At 40.4% G+C, this 19,526-nt stretch overlaps 1 protein-coding gene across 4 annotated transcripts in view; it reads left to right on the top strand.

The window, feature by feature from the left end:
- The window catches only part of MCC (MCC regulator of Wnt signaling pathway), a 204,642-nt gene that overhangs the window by 137,629 nt on the left and 47,487 nt on the right, over nt 1–19,526 (top strand). For all 4 annotated transcript variants that reach the window (XM_075272226.1, XM_075272230.1, XM_075272238.1 and 1 more), the window contains 2 exons: nt 9,114–9,277; nt 9,533–9,739. In XM_075272226.1, the coding sequence (XP_075128327.1) occupies nt 9,114–9,277; nt 9,533–9,739 (371 nt within the window). The remainder of the gene's footprint in view (nt 1–9,113; nt 9,278–9,532; nt 9,740–19,526) is intronic.

Raw genomic sequence — 19,526 nt, 5'->3', positions numbered from 1 at the left:
CGGGCCCGGACATGTACTGGCTTAAGCAGTGGGACACGTCTGGCACTGCAGGATCTGAGTCCCTGGCGGCGTAGTGTGTTACTGATGGTAGGCTTTGTTACATTGGTCCCAGCTCTCTGCAGTTCATTCACTAGGTCCCCCCGCGTGGTTCTGGGATTTTTGTTCACCGTTCTTGTGATCATTTTGACCCCACGGGGTGAGATTTTGCGTGGAGCCCCAAATCGACGGAGATTATCAGTGGTTTTGTATGTCTTCCATTTTCTAATTATTGCTCCCACAGTTGATTTCTTCAATCCAAGCTGGTTGCCTATTGCAGATTCAGTCTTCCCAGCCTGGTGCAGGGCTACAATTTTGTTTCTGGTGTCCTTTGACAGCTCTTTAGTCTTCACCATAGTGGAGTTTGGAGTCTGACTGTTTGAGGGTGTGCACAGGTGTCTTTTTATAGTGATAACAAGTTTAAACAGGTGCCATTACTACAGGTAATGAGTGGAGGAAAGAGGAGACTCTTAAAGAAGAAGTTACAGTTCTGTGAGAGCCAGAAATCTTGATTGTTTGTAGGTGACCAAATACTTATTTTCCACCATAATTTGCAAATATATTCTTACAAAATCAGACAATGTGATTTTCTGGATTTGTTTCCTCATTTTGTCTCTCATAGTTGAGGTCTACCTATGATGTAAATTACAGACGCCTCTCATCTTTTTAAGTGGTGGAACTTGCACTATTGGTGACTGACTAAATACTTTTTTGCCCCACTGTATCTTCAGGATATGTAATAAATACCTAATAGGTGTGGATCCCATCTCTGTGATCTGTACCTCTCACAGAAATGAGCGTCCTTCAAACCTTGGGGAGGGGCTTATTTTATCATATATATATATATATATATATATATATATATATATATATATATATATATATATACACACACACACACACACACACACACACACACACACACACACACCGTATTTTTCGGACTATAAGACGCACTGGACTATAAGACGCACCTAGGTTTTAGAGGAGGAAAATAGGGAAAAAAAATTTGAAGCAAAAACTGGTAAAATATTTAATATATGGGAGTTGTAGTTTTGGAACAGCTGCAAGGCCACATTGACAGGTGACCCTGCAGCTGTACGGGGATGCATAGAGCGGTTTTTTTTTTGCGGGGCCAGCTGTAATTTTTAGTTATACCATTTTGGGGGATATCTATTGCTTAGATCACCTTGTATTGAAAAAAAACCAGGAGGTGATTCAGAACTTTTATTTATTTCATATTTTTAAAGCTTTTTTTTTTTTTTTTTTTTTTTTTTTACTATTTTATTCCCCCCCGGGGGCTTGAACCTGCGGTCACTTGATCGCAAGTCCCATAGACGGCAATACAACTGTATTGCCGTCTATGGGACATTCTGTCTATTAGTATTACGGCTGGTCATAGAGACCAGCCGCAATACTAATATAGCCGTGACAGGCCGGGGAGCCTCATTAGGCTCCCGGCTGTCACCCGAACAGGTCGGCTCCTGCGATATCGCCGCGCAGGAGCCGGCCTGCAACTTTACAGGTACGGGGCCGGTGGGGACCGGCCCCGGGGGAGAAGGGGCCACCGATACTGACCCGGCATCCGCTGTACTAGAGAGGCGGATGCCGGGGAGGGATAGACGCCGGGGCCTGAGACATCGCTACGATCCTCTGCCCTGCATGAAGCCAGCGGCAGGGGGACGGAGGAGCGGAATAGCATCGCCCCTGCTGGCTTCATGCAGGGCAGAGGAGCGCAGCGATGTCTCAGGCCCCGGCACCTGTAATGGCGTCTATCACTTGCCGGCTTCCGCCTCTCTATTACAGCGGATGCCAGGCGCCACCTTCAGACTATAAGACGCACCCTTCTTTTCCCCAAAAATTTTGGGGAAAAAAAGTGCGTCTTATAGTCCGAAAAATACGGTATATATATATATATATATATATATATATATATATATATATATATATATTCATAGTGCAAGGACTTCCATTCGCATGCTTGTGGTCAGTCTAGGAAATGTGTTCGGTACTTGAAGCATATTTCTCGTACAGAACATGCCAGTGTGAACACACCCCTACTTGTGGTTTGGCTGTAGCCACAGTCTGAGCATGTCCTTATGAAAATCATGTGTTAGATATTCTAAAATGAGGTCACAAATGAAACTTACAGAATCATGTAAACCTTGATTTCTAATATCAAGACTTACGTATATTAGTTACAAGCTATTAGCTAATATCAGCTGAAGGAAGATATTATTAAACATGTACATTATCCACACTTTGTGTACTGTTCTGGTTGTTTGACTATTCAGCTGGCATTCCTTGTAAGGAACATCTTAAACTTTGATCTGTTCTTTCTTGTCAATGAAAGGTAAATGTATAATTAGTTATTACACAAGCCCTGTCATGCTGTGGTTCTGGCGGTAGGGTGAGGCTATTACAAGTTCCATTTTGTTAGTTTGGGCCACCCTGCTACAGATTAAAAGTTGAACAGATGGAAAAGAGTGATGACAGCTAGGCTGATGCCGTATGCAGGGCTTTGCATTATACATGTTGCATGGGGAAAGCTTAGTAGAATCGTGCATAGTACAGCAAGAACGCAAAGGGCATAAGAGACAGCACAGATGTGTGTCTTGTCATAGTGGGAATTTAAGACGGGCAAGAGAAAACATAAGTTTGCATTAAGTTACCCCACTTTGTTTCAGCGTGTCATAAAGAGCATTATTTCAAAACAGAAAGTTAAATTATTTATCAGAATTAATACTTTGTTACATTGTGTTCTTGGATAAAAACATACAATGGCTCTATTTGCATAAAAAAGTGGTTACCTAAGAAAACCCACGGACTCCATAGACTATAATGGGGTCTGTGTGGTTTCCACATGAAAAATATGGAGAGAAAATGCTGCTTGCATTTGACTCTGTCAGCAACAAATTAAAAAAAAAGGTATGGAGGTCAGAATATACCTTTTCCTGGCTAATCACTTATCTGTGCAAAATGGTGTTTTGTAAACCTTAGGTTAATGTCACTTGAATCTTTTCTCCTTGTGAATTGGAGACTCCATTGCAGAGATATCACTATTTTGTCAATATGCATATGGAATCTTTGGAGCAAAGAGAGTGTTGCCATGTCTTCAGAGAGGTAAGCGGCAGTGCCCTCATTATCCAAAGAGATCATAAACTGGCTAACCTACCTGCAGACAACATATGGACAATCTATCCTGGCTTGTGGTAAAACCACATTGAGCTCGTCCATCCCCATTGCACCGCCATGTGTATCCATAGCTTTAGCTGGTATAATGGCGTCTCCAGCATCAGGTCCTAATCGGTATGTCTGATTCCTGTTTACAATGCACCTCTTTGTTTTATGGCACCATATGGAAAAGCTATAAAGCTACACCAAAAGGTGTTCAGGGAATTAGAAGTACAACAGCTGCTCAGTATTTCAGTATATTCCCCTGAACTCTTAGCAGTTACCATGTGTAGCCCGTAGAGCACATTATTTTTGTTGACATTTATTACGCAGAAAGATTGTGAATGATCTTACCTAACATCGCATATATACTTTGTGGGGTGATAAATAATTCTTTACTGTCTGATGCTGTTTATAGGTCTATATATGCACCAGTTATATATGGAACAGTTTATTCTTTTATGGCTTCTTGTATCATAAAGTGCCAAACGGCAGTTAATTATTCTAAGGCATTAAACATGCGCTAATTTATTTAATGATGGTATAATATTAAAAAGGCAAAGGAAATACACCAAAGGAGCAGTGATCGCCTTAGAGCCGACTGGTTCTCATCTTCCCTAGAGACGTATTTTGGGTGAAGGCTTGTATTGTAGTAAATTGTAACGTTTGGTTGTAACGTCTAAGCGCTTCAAGGTCAGTTTAACAACTCGGCACGCTCTCATGGACTGGATATCTGCAGTGGGAATTTTCTTAAAGAGCTTTATTACCTTTTGTTCTTTCTAGCTCATAAACTGTGTGCGGAATATACTTCTATAGCAATGACACACTACATCAAATGATATTCATCGGGTTGAAAACAATGTCAATATGAATATAATCTTTCAAATGTTGGTGCAAAAAATTAATTAAAATGGCAGCCTAGCATTAAAGATGTCTTTTGGTCCACAGTAAATAAACATACATAATAAATCTCTCCTGTTTAGGTGCCGTGTAGCCCCCACGTGCTCAGCATCTTTATCTTTTACTATACAGTATATTATATATATTTATTTTACTACTTAAAAACCAATACTGAGACTTCTTCTTATTACTTTTTTAATCTCTATTTACTTTCTGGTGGTTGTTTTTATTTCTATTTAATTTTCTGTATATTATTATAGGGCGGCAATCTTGCCGTATCCACTACAAATGGCATTAAGAGATATGCTTTATAGCAGCAATTTGGATCATAGCAACTTGTAGACAGGAGATGACTTCTATATGAGTTTTCTAGGCGTGCTCTGTGGCCTGTGCATAGGTCATATAGACAGAAACACAATATATGATAATCTAGCACTGCTGTCCTATAGATTATCCTTCTTCAGAACAGAACAATGTAAATGAAAAACCCAAATGCAGTCTAAAATTTTCTGAAAAGTAAATCTACCTTTAGACTAAGGCCACACGTGGCGTCCCACAGCAAAGAGCATTGCATGAAAAACCGTGGAGGCAACGCATCGTGGTTCTTCCCACAGAACTTTAAACAAAGTTTGCAGAGGTTTCCTCTGCAGACTTTCTGCTTCAATTAATCCTATGGGGAAACCGCCGGCATTTCTGTAGGTATAATTGACATGATGCGATTTCCAAAACCATGCCAGTTTTGGAAATCTCAGCATGTCAGCATTGCGTTTTTTACTACAAAGTGGGCATGGGATATGCTAGAATCCTATCCACTTTACTCTGACTAGAAAATGCCGCACTTTTTTCCATCATAGGCAAATTGTGACGTTTACGCCATATGGGGCCCTGGCCTTAAACTTTTCTTGAATCTCTTTCTAATACTAAGGTCCCACAGCCTTTCTCATTGCGTTTTTGTTGCGTTTTTTTCCCCCATCCCCTATTCCATATGTAGGGAAAATGTGGGGTTGAGATTAACCAGAGTCTCATTCACTTTTCAGTTACTGTAAGATTTAGTGTTTTTTTTTTTTTCTGCTGCGTTTCCACAGCAGCCAACAATGTTATGTTTCTGCAACGTATGGCTTTTATGCTAAAACTGTTTTTTGTTGGGGTTTTTTGGTTGCAGATTATGCGGTGTTATTTTTTGTATTTGGAAAATATAAAGTAAGGACCTGTAATTCTCTCTTTCTGCTAAATCCACTTCTAACTTTTTCTCAGCAAAATCTGCAGCTAAAACTCAACTTTTCTTCAACATGTGGCCTCACCCTTAGGCCTACTATTAATTACTAATGTTGTTTCTTGGAGACCTTTTCCTCCTTACTGGTCAGGTCGAGGTTTTTTTTGTGAATTAATATTTATTCATCGCATTTGTTCAAACCAGTAATAACACGTCCTGAGTGAAGTCGACACTACGCAGCACAAAGTGAAGTTTGACATAATAAATCAGTGTCTTGTGGCCCTCTTGGGACAATAGAACACACTCCGCATTCTCAATCATCCCTTTCAAAGTAAGACCTCTACCTGTTATGTGAATGTCATGTATTGGCAGAAGATCTAGTGCGTAGTGTAGTCCTCCGAAGAGAGGAATCTAATAAAGCCATTCTGTGAAACGCCAAAAAATAAGCAGCGGGAGGACACTGTAGAAAAATATTACATTGACGTTTTCGCATGTGATGCCGTCGAGAATAAATGCATACTTGTAATGTGAGACATGACCCACATCTTCAACTCTGTCTGGGATTTGCTCATATCCTTTACTGTATGTTCCTTCTGAAAAAAAGACCTACTGAGAGCAACAACCTACTTTAACCACTTCACGAGGCTTAAAGAGGACCTTTCACCACCATCACCAACCCATTGCATCGTTTAATAGGCTCTGTTCCACTGATACCAGCCCAGTTGGAGTTCATCTGACCCCGATTATTCCCAAGCAATCATGTCTGTTAGTTTCAGCACAGTTTCGCTCACTACTGTCAGGTGGGCAGCCTTGTGGCAGACCCAAAAGACAAAGACCGCCCACTTGTGATGAAACTATGTTTGGAAGTGGTGCATTCATCTGCTCTAGAATCAGTGGAACAGCACCCATTGAAGCATAAACAAAGTTGGAGTTGGTGGAGGTAATGTAATGTCCCCTTTAAAGGGGTTGTTTCTTGAAGAACAAACAATGTTTCACCAGCATGCCATATAAAATTTAACTTTTACTAAATCATGTTAAAAACGATTACAAACATGGATCCAAGATGTAAAAAATTAGCAGACAAGCTTACATGTTTCGGGAAATCCAAACAATCCCTTACTCACAGCTATCCATGTTTGTAATTGTTTTTAACATGATTTAGTAAGTTACCACGGCCTACACTGACAGCTTTCAGTTATATGTGCATTTGCACATACAACTGAAAGCAGCAAAAGCTCACGAACAGGGAATCCTGTGCCGGATTCTCCATTAGTGAGCGATGCGGACGACGGTGTACAGGCCACATGTGGCGGGCCGGACAAATATCATCGGTGGGCAGTATATAGTTTGAGGACCCCTGGCCTAAGGAAACCCACAGACCCCATAGATTATAATGGGATCCGTGTGATTTATGCTCAGATTCTGCATGAAACATGTGGAGAGAAAATTCCTGCAAACAGCAATTTTCTCTCCACGTGTTTCATGCTGAACCAAAAGGACCCTATTATAGTCTATGAACAAAATAGACATTTAAATAAAACCACCTTTGGAGGAGGAACCCTGATCTCAACTCTATCCAAACTGTCTAGGATTACATGAATAGACAGAAGGATTTGAGCAAGGATACATTCACAGAAGATCTGTTGTTAGGTCTCCAAGTTGTTTGTAACAACCTTCCTGCTGAGTTCTCTACATAGAAGAATTGATGTTTTGAAGACAAAGGGCGGTCACTAGTTGAGCCGATCTTGAGATTTCAGGATCGTTTTTAAAATCCGATCATTTTCCATTCGATCTCAATTCCGATCCTAATGCAAGTCAATGGAATTTTTTTTAATAATCAAAGATCGGATTTTAAAAACAATCATATTCACTACACAGCAAGGAGTCTAAAATTTGAATACTTTAATTTTTAGACTCCACGCTGTGTAGTGATTAAAAAATCCCCCAGCTACTTAAGTCCCCCCCCTGCTGTCCACTTACCTGCACAGAAGCGCTACCCCTGCCGCTCCATGCTGCTCTCGCTCCTCTTCTTTCTACTTCACATGTCTGCTGTATGTGCCCCCACCTCCCAGGCTAGTGTTACTGATGCTGGGAGTAGGCGGGGTTGTTGTGGCTTAGGAGAGTGTGGGTGGGTACAGGGCAGGGAGATGTGAGTGCATCACTCAGGTCTCCCCTCCCAGTACCCACCCACATTCTCCTAAGCCACAAGCTCCGCCTTCTTCCTAGGTCTGTAACACTAACCTGGGAGCTAGAGGCGTGCACGGACCAAGAAGAACGGAGAGCGGCAGCGGATCTGTGCAGGTAAGTGGACTGTACTATTCTGTTTACTCTCTGCTGTGCCGTATGCTGGACTCTGCTACAACCGCATTACTGTACATTGACTTGTCTATCTACTCTTCTGCTTCGACCCTGAAGCAGAAGAGTAGATAGACAAGTCAATGTACAGTAATGCAGATGTAGTAGAGTCCAATCAGTATACGGCACAGCAGAGAGGAAACAGAATAGTAGATACTATCTACTCTTCTGTTTCCTCCCTGCAATGCCGTAGGAATGAATGGACGCAGCCAGCGCGCAGGGGGTTAAGAGCCTGTGTACCGCTCATCTCTAGTAGCTAGCATTGTTAGCTTTTCCCACAATGCTTGGCCAGTAGCAAAACATTGTGGTAAATAACCTTCGACCTCGATCCCACCTAAAAAGATCGGGATCGGAATTCTGATCGTGGAATTTACTCGATCGCCGATCAGAATCCGATCTTTTTCGATCCCGATCACTCAACCCTAGCGGTCACACCAAATCATTTGATTTAGATTTTTCTTTTGTTCAGTCTCTTAGTTTTGTTTTTGTTTTGTTTTTGTCAATTAACAATATCATTAACACTTTTGCCAATATTTTTGAAAGCATTCTTACATTGCATCCTTCTTCCACATCTACCTAAAGCTTTGTACAGTACTATAGTTTTGTGTATGAATTTGCCAGAGTAATTTGTTTCCGTATAATTTGGCACTGGAACAATTTCTATAGTAATCTGTTTTAGGTGATATTCTGGACCACCATAATCCTTGTTCTCCACTAAGCGACGAGTGTGCATTTGCCAGCCTAGGGGATATTTATTTTCTGTTGTGCAGAGTGATCCACTTACCACTTAATGTGGAAAGATTATTGAAACTTTATGAGGATAAATTGGTGTAGGATAACCAGAGCTTTAGATGCCCAGTATATGAGTAAAGTGAGCCAAATAACATATGACCAAAAAAAGTCTGAATGAAATAAGTCATATATTATTAAATGGAGGCTTTTATTTATTGACCTGCAAGTATTTTTGTCTAAAATAATTTCTGTAATTGATTTATATTAAAAATTATTTGTATATTTCATACATGTCTGTATTCTCCTACATTGCAAGCTGTTCAATCCCTTCTAGTGTGAAATCCATCAAATGTGCTTTCTGACTTATTGGTCTGTAACCCTTATCTCTGCTATTCAGATATCCTATTATCTTTAATAATAGGATATAGACTGTTATATGTTGTTTTGTCCCTCATCTTCCATTTGGTAGAGCATACGCTGCTGTAAATAAAGCTCTATACTTTGCTTTAATATGGGAATCTCCATTCATATTGGTTGCACATTCAGGATACTGCTTCAAGAACTTAAGTGTAGGTTAAGAGATCTCTGAAAATTCTGTAATATTTGAGTCCAGAGACCTCTAGGTCAATGTTACATTGTGATTCTAACTTTCGGCACCTTTGTATTCTCTTGTTTATCTATTTTTTTTTCTTATTCGGCATAGACACCTGCAGTGACCTGAACTCTGAGCTGCAGAGAGTGCTGACTGGCCTAGAAAATGTCGTCTGTGGGAGAAAAAAAAGTAGCTGCAATTTGTCAGTGGCAGAAGTAGACAGACACATCGAACAACTCACAACAGCCAGTGAACACTGTGATCTAGCCATTAAGGTAACATTCCTTATATACCTTAGGGATCTTTCATAGCAATGATTTTTCCATGTGAGTTCTGTCCATGCAAAAAAACAGACAGCACATGGACGTAAATCTGGCCCATTATATTGAATGGAGCCATTCACACACCTGTTTTTATTTTGTTTTATTTTGGTTTTCACAGACCAAGGGTCAGTGATTAAATCAAGAAATAAAAAAAACATTGCATTTTCCTCTTTTCTCATCTCATGGTACCATTCTTTTTTTTGTCAGACTGTGGAAGAAATCGAGGGTGTCCTTGGTCGGGAATTATATCCTAATTTGGCAGAAGAAAGGTCACGATGGGAGAAAGAGCTGGCTGGTCTTCGGGAAGAAAATGAAAGTCTCACTGCCATGCTCTGCAGCAAAGAAGAAGATCTCAATAGGACCAAATCTACTATGAATGCCATCCGTGAAGAAAGGGATAGACTTCGTCGAAGAGTGAGTCTCCGTTATATTTACCATATGTTAAAGTATGCTTCTAGAGTATGACCTGTTATGATGTTCCCTCATTACAACCCAACAGTGAGCACTTATGGTAGTTACTTTGTCACCACCAACTTCAGTAAAACGGTAGAAGTCTGGAACACCCAACATTTAACCGTGTAAGGATGCAGGATAGTTAGTACATTATTTCTCAGCAACTTTTCATAATTCATAGCATGCTCCCATTGCAATGTATGGAAGCGGCGTGCAGACTTTGCCGGCGGCCGCTGCTTAACTCCTCGCGTGCCGCCGCTTCCATCCATATATAAGGCGCACCGGACTATAAGGCGCACTTTCGATTTCTGAGGAAATCGTAGGATTTTATGTGCACCTTATAGTCCGGAAAATACGGTATATATAATTCCTTGAGTGTGTGGCACCATTGCTCTTTATATGAATTATGAATATGGCGATGTCAAATCTATATTATATTTTACTACGGTTTGGTTTGTTTTTTTAAAATAAATGAGGTCCCCATATTCTGGCACCCTTAACTCTTCTATTATTTATTTGACAGAACTATGTAATGACTATTTATTTGCTGGGCAAGTTGTAGTTTTTTTTGTATCAATGTTTGGTATCACTTTTCATTTCTTTTTTGTGGGGAAGTAAGGTGACCAAAATACATTAATTTGCACATTGTGTTTTTTTTTAAAAAATTTAAAATGCTTACCATGTTCACTGAACAGGGTAAATAATGCTATTTTTGGATAGTTGGGGACCCCTACACATGGGGAGAACTAACATGTTTGTTTACTTTTAGTTTGTTTTGTTTACGCTGTGTGTTTTATATTGAAATGTGGTGGTTTTTTAAATTGTTTTTATTATTTATTTATTTATTTTTAACTTTTTAAACTTTTCTTTTATATATACCAGAACAGGACTTGAACCTTGGATCTGCTGATCCTCAATTTAATACATTGTATTGCAACATATTGCACAAAGGCTCGGTGGCAGTCCTGGCTGCCATGGCAAAACCTCCGATCTTGCCCCCGAATCACCCAGATGCTGTTAACGCACAGATGCCTTAGTAGGAGTGCCTTAGTACCAAGCACACTGCTGTACATTGTATAGTGATTGTGTTTGTTATTGCAGCCCAGTTCTGTTCATTTGAATAGGACTGAGCTGCAGCATAGCCATGCGACTAATGGATGTTATGTCGCTGGCCTGAGAAGAGTACATACAGCTCAATATTGCAGCCTTGAGCAACTGCTTTAACACACAATGACCTAAAACTGCTTAACTTTATTAGCAAGTACTCACACACATTTCTGTAGACTCTGAAAAATTATCATCTTGTATTCTCGCATTTATGGCAATGACATCTATTCTATTGTAGTTTACAGTTTGGAAGGGGGATTATTTTTGTAGATACATCAGTCCCTACTGACTTATAGTGCGATGGTTTTCATCATTTTGATAACAAAATTAATGTCAAAATTCATTTGTTTTTTCAAAATGGACCTGTGAGAATTTCTGTAAAATTTCTCTAATATTTTTCAAAATTTCTGCCTGGGTGAAAGTCCTTTTTGAGTAAGGCTTTATACAATATCCATATTTCTGCCCATTGTAATCACGTAAGTTGTAAAAAGACCGCCATCGTGTCTTTATGCCTGCAGTTTAATACTAAAGCATACAGATTAAAGATGCTGGACAATCCCACATGGCTTAAAATGAACCTGTCATGTGATCTCTGCCCTGAGAGCAGTGTATAACAGAGGTAGAGAAGCTGTGTTCTGTTATATTTAGGCTTGGAGCAGGATTTCTGAGATAAAAGCTGAGTAAATCCTGAGAGGACTCCTAGGAAAGATGGTGAGAGTCCTGCTTTCTCCACTCACACAGCTTTCTCTGTGTACACATTGCTATAGGGAAAGCTGTCAATGTCTGCTTTCAGATAGGGCAGCAGAAATCACCAGGTTCACTTTAACATGAACCTGTATAACATCACTCTGTACATAACTCTTATATCACATGGATTTAGCAGCTCTATTTCAGAGCCTTAGGGCAACGGTATCTTGAGCCATTGCTCTAGAACGTCACTCACTGACACCCAAGGTGCAGTCGCTTAGATTGTCCCATATCACCATCACCATTACCACTTCTAGCACCGCCTGCGGTTTTACATCAGTAAATAAAGGTGTTTTATAAGCAACAATTTTCCCTGTGATACTAAAATCTATGGCACAATAGGTTGCTTGTAAAACTGCTCATAAGTAATCGCAAAATTGTCGAATTCTCCAGCTGCTTGTAACATGGGCTGCTGGCTCCTGTAACAGGCTCTGTCCCTTCTCGGGATATTGATCGCCCCTCGGCTGCCATCCGTTAATTTGCTGCGTGAATGCCGAGCGCTCCATTGCATTATGCTACAGTAGTTTTGATTGGTTGTTCTCCAGCAGACAGATTGTTGTGGCTGTCTCTATCACATCAGGTCATTTCTACCTTGGCAGCCAAGCTGGTCCCAGCGTATCACCCTCACCTCCTTTATGGTTCACTTTCTGCTCACATAGTCAGTGCATCTTAGCACTTCATCCTGTTCTTCAAGCATCTCATTACGTGTCTCACTTTGGGATAGCTCCGTATAAAGGAAAAGGGCAAACATTTTCCATAGCAACCAATTAGATTCCTCTTTCCAACTTTCTGACATGGTTTCTATGGCTGACACTGTTATTCTGGACTAGCAATTTTCCTGCAAATGTGAGAGAACTTCACACACTTACAGATTCATCCCCCAGTCGTCTATATACAATATAATATAGTATTCTGCTTCCAAGCTCCAGGGACACAAGTCTAAGGCTCTATTCACATGAAAATATGGTGGTGTGATGAATGTTTTGGAATGGCCCTCAGATGGCAGCTTTCAGAACAATAAATGTCTATCTCCTATTCACATGTATGGTTTTTTGTTTTTGACTGACTGACTGACTGTGAATTCATTAAAAAAAGAACACTAGAACATTTCCAGTTTTTCCATGTTGTCTGTCTGTTTTTCATGGACTCTCAAACAGGTGTTACAAGGGTGTTGGCTATCACAATCTGACTACACCTCAAAATCTTTGTCTCCCCACCAGTGGCCTAAAATAAATCTTCATCTTCCTTAGTTAGGCCTGCATATCCATATCTGTTATGATAGGCTAACAACTTTCAATCCATACATGTTCAAAACACCCAAACATAGCATGGATCCATGAATAAAAACATGTAGCTCACCTACGCGTTTCAGGGCACCAGACTCCTTACTCATGGCTTATTCTGCCAGAACAGTTGATGAGTTCAGTTCAGCAGATCCACTTTCGGGATGGTACCTCTGGCCAATATACAGATATTTTTTGTTTGCCTGAATTCAGTGGCGGAGAACAACCCTTACATCCGAGCTGGGCCATGAGTAGATGAGTCTGATGTGCGGCTCCTCTTCCCATTGTTATACAGCTTTATCTCAATTGATAGCTCTTTCCTTAAATGCAGTTATGGAGTGACTTGCCAGTCAGGTGGCAAGATGCCACAAAGGAGACTTATCTTAAATTGCCCTGCTTGTTTTTAAAACTATCTCATGCCACCATGTTTCAGGCTGATGTAGCTTTTGTCATTTGGGACATCTATCTGTACTGAACCTAATAACAGGTTAGTGTTAACAATTTTACCAGTATGTGTGAGAGGAAGATAGCGCTAGAAATGTATATATTTTAGGCCACATCCATCAGCAGTGTGAAGGTAAATTGGGAGCTGTTCGGATCAATAGATCTGTTCCTTTCACTTGTGCCTGTAATCATACAAAGTGCTCTCAGTAGGTTCCTCTATTCTTGCAGATGTAATTAAATTAGGTGTTTAATGTATTCCGTTAACAGATTGTGATGGTCTTAGGAGCAATGGCTAAGAACCCACGTGCACGAGGCAGATTCTGTGCATCTCACGGCTCATTAGAAACACAAGTAATCATTTCCCGTAGTATGAGAATCCCGAGCATTCGCAGATTATTTGTGTTTTGTTTGTTAGATTGAAAACAAATTTGTTTAGTTTGAGAGATTCCCCAGGAGTCATTTTATTGATTTATTAGGCTTTTAGTGTGTGCAGATAGTCACAAAAATGTAGTTTTTAGATTACATGAAGTTTTTTAATCAAAGGGAGCAAACTTGTATAATTATTTAATTTTCTGTTATTTAGGATAATTGCATTTAGACTAGTGTCACAGAGGACCTTTCTTCACCTCTAACTCTGACTCCGGTGAAATTGGAATTTTTTATCTAGCCCAACTCTGACTCATTGCATCCTGAGCGTTTCATCACCAAGTATACCAGCTAGGTTCTCTACTGTCAGGTGGACGTTCCTCTCATCTGTAACAGACAGTAAGACCCCTTACCTGACAGTAGAGAGTCTAATTGGTATATTTGGTGCTAAAACTAACAGCGGTGATTGCTCTGCAACAGGAGGAAATGCAGGAAAATGCCCTGGAATCAGTGGAATTACAACTATTGATGGATGCAAAGAGTCAGAGTTGGTGGAGGTGGTGAAAGGTCTTTCTTATAAAATTCCTTACATATGCTCATTATAATAATCAGTGTAAGCAATATTTAAAGGTCAGTATCAATCCATCATAATATTTTATTTTATAATATATAATTATAATATTATAACCTTATAATACACCCCTCAGCTGCGGCAGAAAATCATAAGGGGCCATTCACATGACAGAAAGTGAAGATGAATTTAAGGTTGTCTTCTGCTTAAGATTCCTCTCCAAATTCTGGCCCTGTGTATTACCTCAGAAACAATGGGGCTAATCGGCAGTAGTCTCGCTATTTGGGTTTTCAGAATGAATAAGCTATGAAGTCTGCAGCAAGATACTTCTACTTTCAGTGTCCTGCAAAAAAGAAGCGGCCACCGCTGTCTCTTCAAAATCGACTCAAAGTCCATGTGAATATAGCCTAATACTGAAAAGAGAATAGAGAGAGGGAGAGTTACTTGTTCTAGCATGCCCAAGCTCTTTTTATGGAATATCAGAGGACATTGCAGGGAAGGGAGTGATTGAGGGTAGCAGTATAAGGAGAGAACTACAACCCCCAGCACATCTAGGTTGATGTTATGGGCTATCTGCAGATATTATAGGGAGCATTAAGGTTAAGGAAAGAACTACAATGCCTAGAATTTCCCCACATATTATCATCTCCATCCGTTTAGCTATTACTTATCCACTCCACTGCTGAGGTTCCTTCCCTAATGCAAGTGATTGCATCATATTGACATCATTATAGACCCCTTACTACCACTTTATCCTTTCCTCTGCTGTGCTCTGCTAACTCAATGTAGAGAGGTGGTGGTAGCATTTAGGTCACATGAGGACACAAGATGCAGCTGCACCATTTTCTCTATGGTTAAAGTGGACCTGACCTCACGTTTGTTACTCATACATTGATTTAGGTTCGCTCAGATATGAGTTTTTAGTATTTAAATTACATGTAGGAATCGTTGAGTTTACAATGCAGCTTTCTGCTTGATTACCATATGGAAAAACAACATTAACTAGTTTTCTTTATTTATGCTACCAGTGCATGAACATTGGTATATGGTGCAGTTGTGCAATCCTAGAGAAACCATTTCCAGTTGTTAATCCCTAAGAAACCACTAAAGATCACACACCTATTCTATTTACATTATTTTTTTTTGCTATTGTAAGCTACTGTAATGACTGTCGATACTGTCTGAATAATTTCCCAAGTATACAGAATACCACAAGAATATGGAAGTGCATAATAAATTCTCTATACATTGTAGAAGCTGTAGAATTATTTTAGTTCCTGCCGTGTACTGGAAAGGAAAGCTTCGTGCAGACGTTTAGAGGCTCCTCTCTGCAAATCAGCACCTCCTCCGTTCACTCAGTGTGAACATGTCTTGATTTTGAAGATAACTAATGACAGTCTTTCCTTAGTAACAGGGAGTGAACAGCAAATTAGCTAGAAGGGAGATTCTTTAGAGAGATTCTTCAGGCTTGACTATGTTGAAAAGTTAGTGACCATTTACAGTAAGTGAATATAGTGGTGTTGGACTGTAGTTTTGCAGGTGCAGCAATCTGTAAGTCATAAAATGTCACCATTCACTTTCTTGATGAGCCACCCCATTTAATTCTACTTTATGGATTTAAAGAAATTTTCCAGCCATACTGGAAAACCTAAGCTGGGTTAAAATAAAACAAGAAGCCTTAGTCCGGGTTCACACGATGTCTTTTGGCACGTAATGTGGCACGTAGACGCCGCGGGAGCTTTTGTGGGCCGTGTACGCTCCCATTGTTTTCAATGGGAGCCGGTACCGTATACGCGGCACTATTTTGCGGCCACCGCAAAATCACGGCCGCAAAATAGCGCTGCGTATACGGTACCGGCTCCCATTAAAAACAATCGGAGCGTATACGGCCCGCAAAAGCTCCCGCGGCGTCTACGTGCCACATTACGTGCCAAAAGACATCGTGTGAACCCGGTCTTACTCACCTACTCCCAGTCCACTGTTCTAGTACTGGGTCCTCAAATGACTGGACCGAAAGTGAAGTCAATCAGGTGAATGCGGCGGTCAATCATTGCCTTCTTCAGTTACTTGTTGGATTCCAGTGACATAACTGTTGTTACCTCTCCAGTACACAAAATGTGACTGCTTAGGCCATGAGTGATCGCAGCAGTCACCTGAGCCCTCTCATTTCCATTTTTAGCCAGTGCGGGTATAGAATGGAATAAGGGACCCAAAATCGCCACAGAGCACTGGGAGTGGGTGACTATCTCCTCTTCTCCTTTTTTTTTTTTTTTTTTTTTTTTTAAATCTTCGCCCCTTCGGTTTTGCCTGGAGAACCCTTTTTATGTAGCTCAAGTTTCCCATGCACGTAAAAGAAAAGGTGGATGAACCTGCCTGAACCAGTCGACTAGTTTACCGTCGGAGAATGTAAAATATTCAAGACCTCCATCACAGGGCAGAGTCCTAGAACTTGAATACTGGGCTGATTAGAATATATATATAACGTCAGACTCTCGTTCCCTGCCATGCATTCTTCTTTTGTACAGACATAAGGCTTGATAATGAGTATTTCTTCTGGTTGTATTAGGACAGAGCATAATAACTGTAACTACATGATTATGGTGCCGTGCCTATATGAATAATGATCGGCGCAGTATGATTGGGGAAAGATTATGATTAAGATCTTTGATATGAATGAGAATATAACTGTTCTCATTAAGGGCTTTTCTCATGCGGTCGGTTTTCTCTTTGATGTTCAAATCCACCAAACTAGAACATTTTGGAAACATGGGAGTTTTGTTAATTATCCGTTTTTAGCTGCATATATTTTCTGTTCCAGGCGGCTTCCTCAGTGGGAGCTGGGATTCACAGTGACAGTGATTTAGTGACAGCAGTGTTCCTTCATACAGTTCTCAGTAAAGGTGCCATTGGTATATGCTGACATATCCAGTAATGTTTAGTTCCCTGAGGAGCCTTCTAATCGACTGAAGTTCATTTACTACTGCACACCTTTATCATTGTCACCATTGTTCAGCATGACAAATAAATGATCTGTGTATTTTTATGCCATTGGATGTTTAATTGTGAATGTAAAAAAGTTTACATTGACAAATTTCAGCTCGTGGCATCCGTTATTTCACCTACTAAGCTCTAGAAAATAATCACTGAGAAAAAAAATAAAATCATTAATATGACTTACTCTGAGTTCACACCTGAGATTGGCTTTCCGTTCTTCAGATCCACTTGAGGACCTTGAAAAACAGAAATCCAATCCACCTAAAATGCGGTTGCCCACGGAAACTATAGACTATAGACCATAATGGGTTCCGCCTGGTTTCTGCTCGAAAAATGCAGGGACATAAGTGCTGCTTGCAGGACTTTTCCCCCTGTGCTTTTCAAGGGAAATAGGGAGGAGGATCCCCAAACGTTCATACAGTGCACATGTGAGCCTAGCCTTATTTTATGGGTTACCCTACATGGTTCAGTGCTTTGGAACGTGTACTGTTTTGCCATGTGGTATATCAGCAACACCACTAACAGCAAGATTATATATTGTCCATATATACAAACAACAATCATATCAATAATCCCAACATGATCAATGATATAATAAACAGTATATCCTAGCCCCATAGGTCAGAGAAATTACTAGGGAGACATAGATTATGCCTGTTACCTTCTCAGTGAGGCAAACAATTGCATAATGCTAAACCATAATGTTAAAGGTCACTAAGGTGCTGCTGAAACGCGCCGGGTGTGGTGTCAGCAGGCAGAGGTCATTACTACTCCACAAGACACATGTGTAATAGAGTTATAAGATTTACTATTCAGTCATTCTTCGTCCTTAGTGGGAAGACTTGGATGTGACCATGATCAGGTCGTTTAATGGGGATAAATACTATTTATATGTCCATAGTGACCTTTACTATCATGGTATAGAATTCTTCTATTGTATGCAATTGTTTGCCTCACTGGGCAGGTCACACAGGCATAATTTATGTTTTCCTAGTAATTTCTCCAACCTCTGCCATTTGTTTGACATCTATTAGTGTTTGTCTCATCTGTTTTATGTGTTTAATTATGTATAAATATGTATTTATTATTGTCTCAATAAATGCTGTTATATTTTCCATATTTCGGATTTCTTTCTGATGTTTTGTATAGCACCCATTCGTTTTTTTTTTGTTTTTTTTTTTTGACATGTGGTACATTACTGTAACATGTGACACCAGTCTAAAAGGGAACCTGTCACGCTGTTTTGGACCATTAAATCATCATCTTGTCATTAAGCAGCTGGAGTTTAGGGTCACAAACCTCTGTGTCATGTCACTGTTTGTCACCAGTGTCTTTAGGAATCAAAGCTTGAAGGCGTTCTCAGAGATTAATCCAAGGGGACTTGCCCTGTGTACAATAAAACTGAGGTCAGTACACCTCGCTTCATTGCGCATGCACTCCAAGTGCAGAGAATGTGCAGCAGTAAAATCAGAGGTTTGGGTACTCGCCTCTGCTGCTTCACGACATGCTGGTGGTTTAGGGGTCCTAAACAGCCTGCTAGTTCCCTTTAAATAATCTCAATGTAAAGGGTGCATTAACCCATACCATTTACATTTTAGATTATTGAGACAAAAATGCTTGAATGGCAGCTGAAATGCAACATGGCATGGCTATAATGTGCTGTATTAAGGGACATTGCCTTTATATATCTGTACACTGGAGGTCTCAGCTGGTCAGTGCAGGTGTTTCCATAAATGACCTCATTGTTGACCTGTCTAGGCCATTAAAGGTATCCTACCACCTCCCCCCAAGCATTTTCAGCTGCCAAGTAGGATGGGCGATGTCTCGCTGCATAGGGTTGGCACAGTCAGGAGATGGTGGGGAAAGGGGGCTGAAGGCCCACCCCCAGTGCACCAACTGCCTCATTTAAATAAGTATTCAAAGTTGGTTTTCTCCAAATCTACAAAAAAAAGGGACATTGCATAACAAAGGTGTGTTGTTTATTAGTGTAATGTGCTCTGTAACATGGTTTTGACAGATAAATGTTGGTGGTGGATGATTCCCCAATATTAGGTTCACATTAGTGTTTGAGTCTCAGTACAAAACTCCATCCCCCATTCCGCAGGGCTTTTATCTCCGCGGTTTTTGGTGGAAACCCAACGGACCCCATTATAGTGAGTAACCGCTTTTTAAGTGGATAGTGTTTCAGTTTTTGGGGTCCCCAAGTAGCCCTACAGGATGGAAACTTGAACGCAGG

This window comes from Leptodactylus fuscus, chromosome 1 (genome assembly GCF_031893055.1).
Source record: "Leptodactylus fuscus isolate aLepFus1 chromosome 1, aLepFus1.hap2, whole genome shotgun sequence".
NCBI lineage: Eukaryota > Metazoa > Chordata > Amphibia > Anura > Leptodactylidae > Leptodactylus > Leptodactylus fuscus.
Note: the sequence above shows the minus strand (reverse complement) of the source record. Positions and strands in the feature narration are given on the sequence as shown.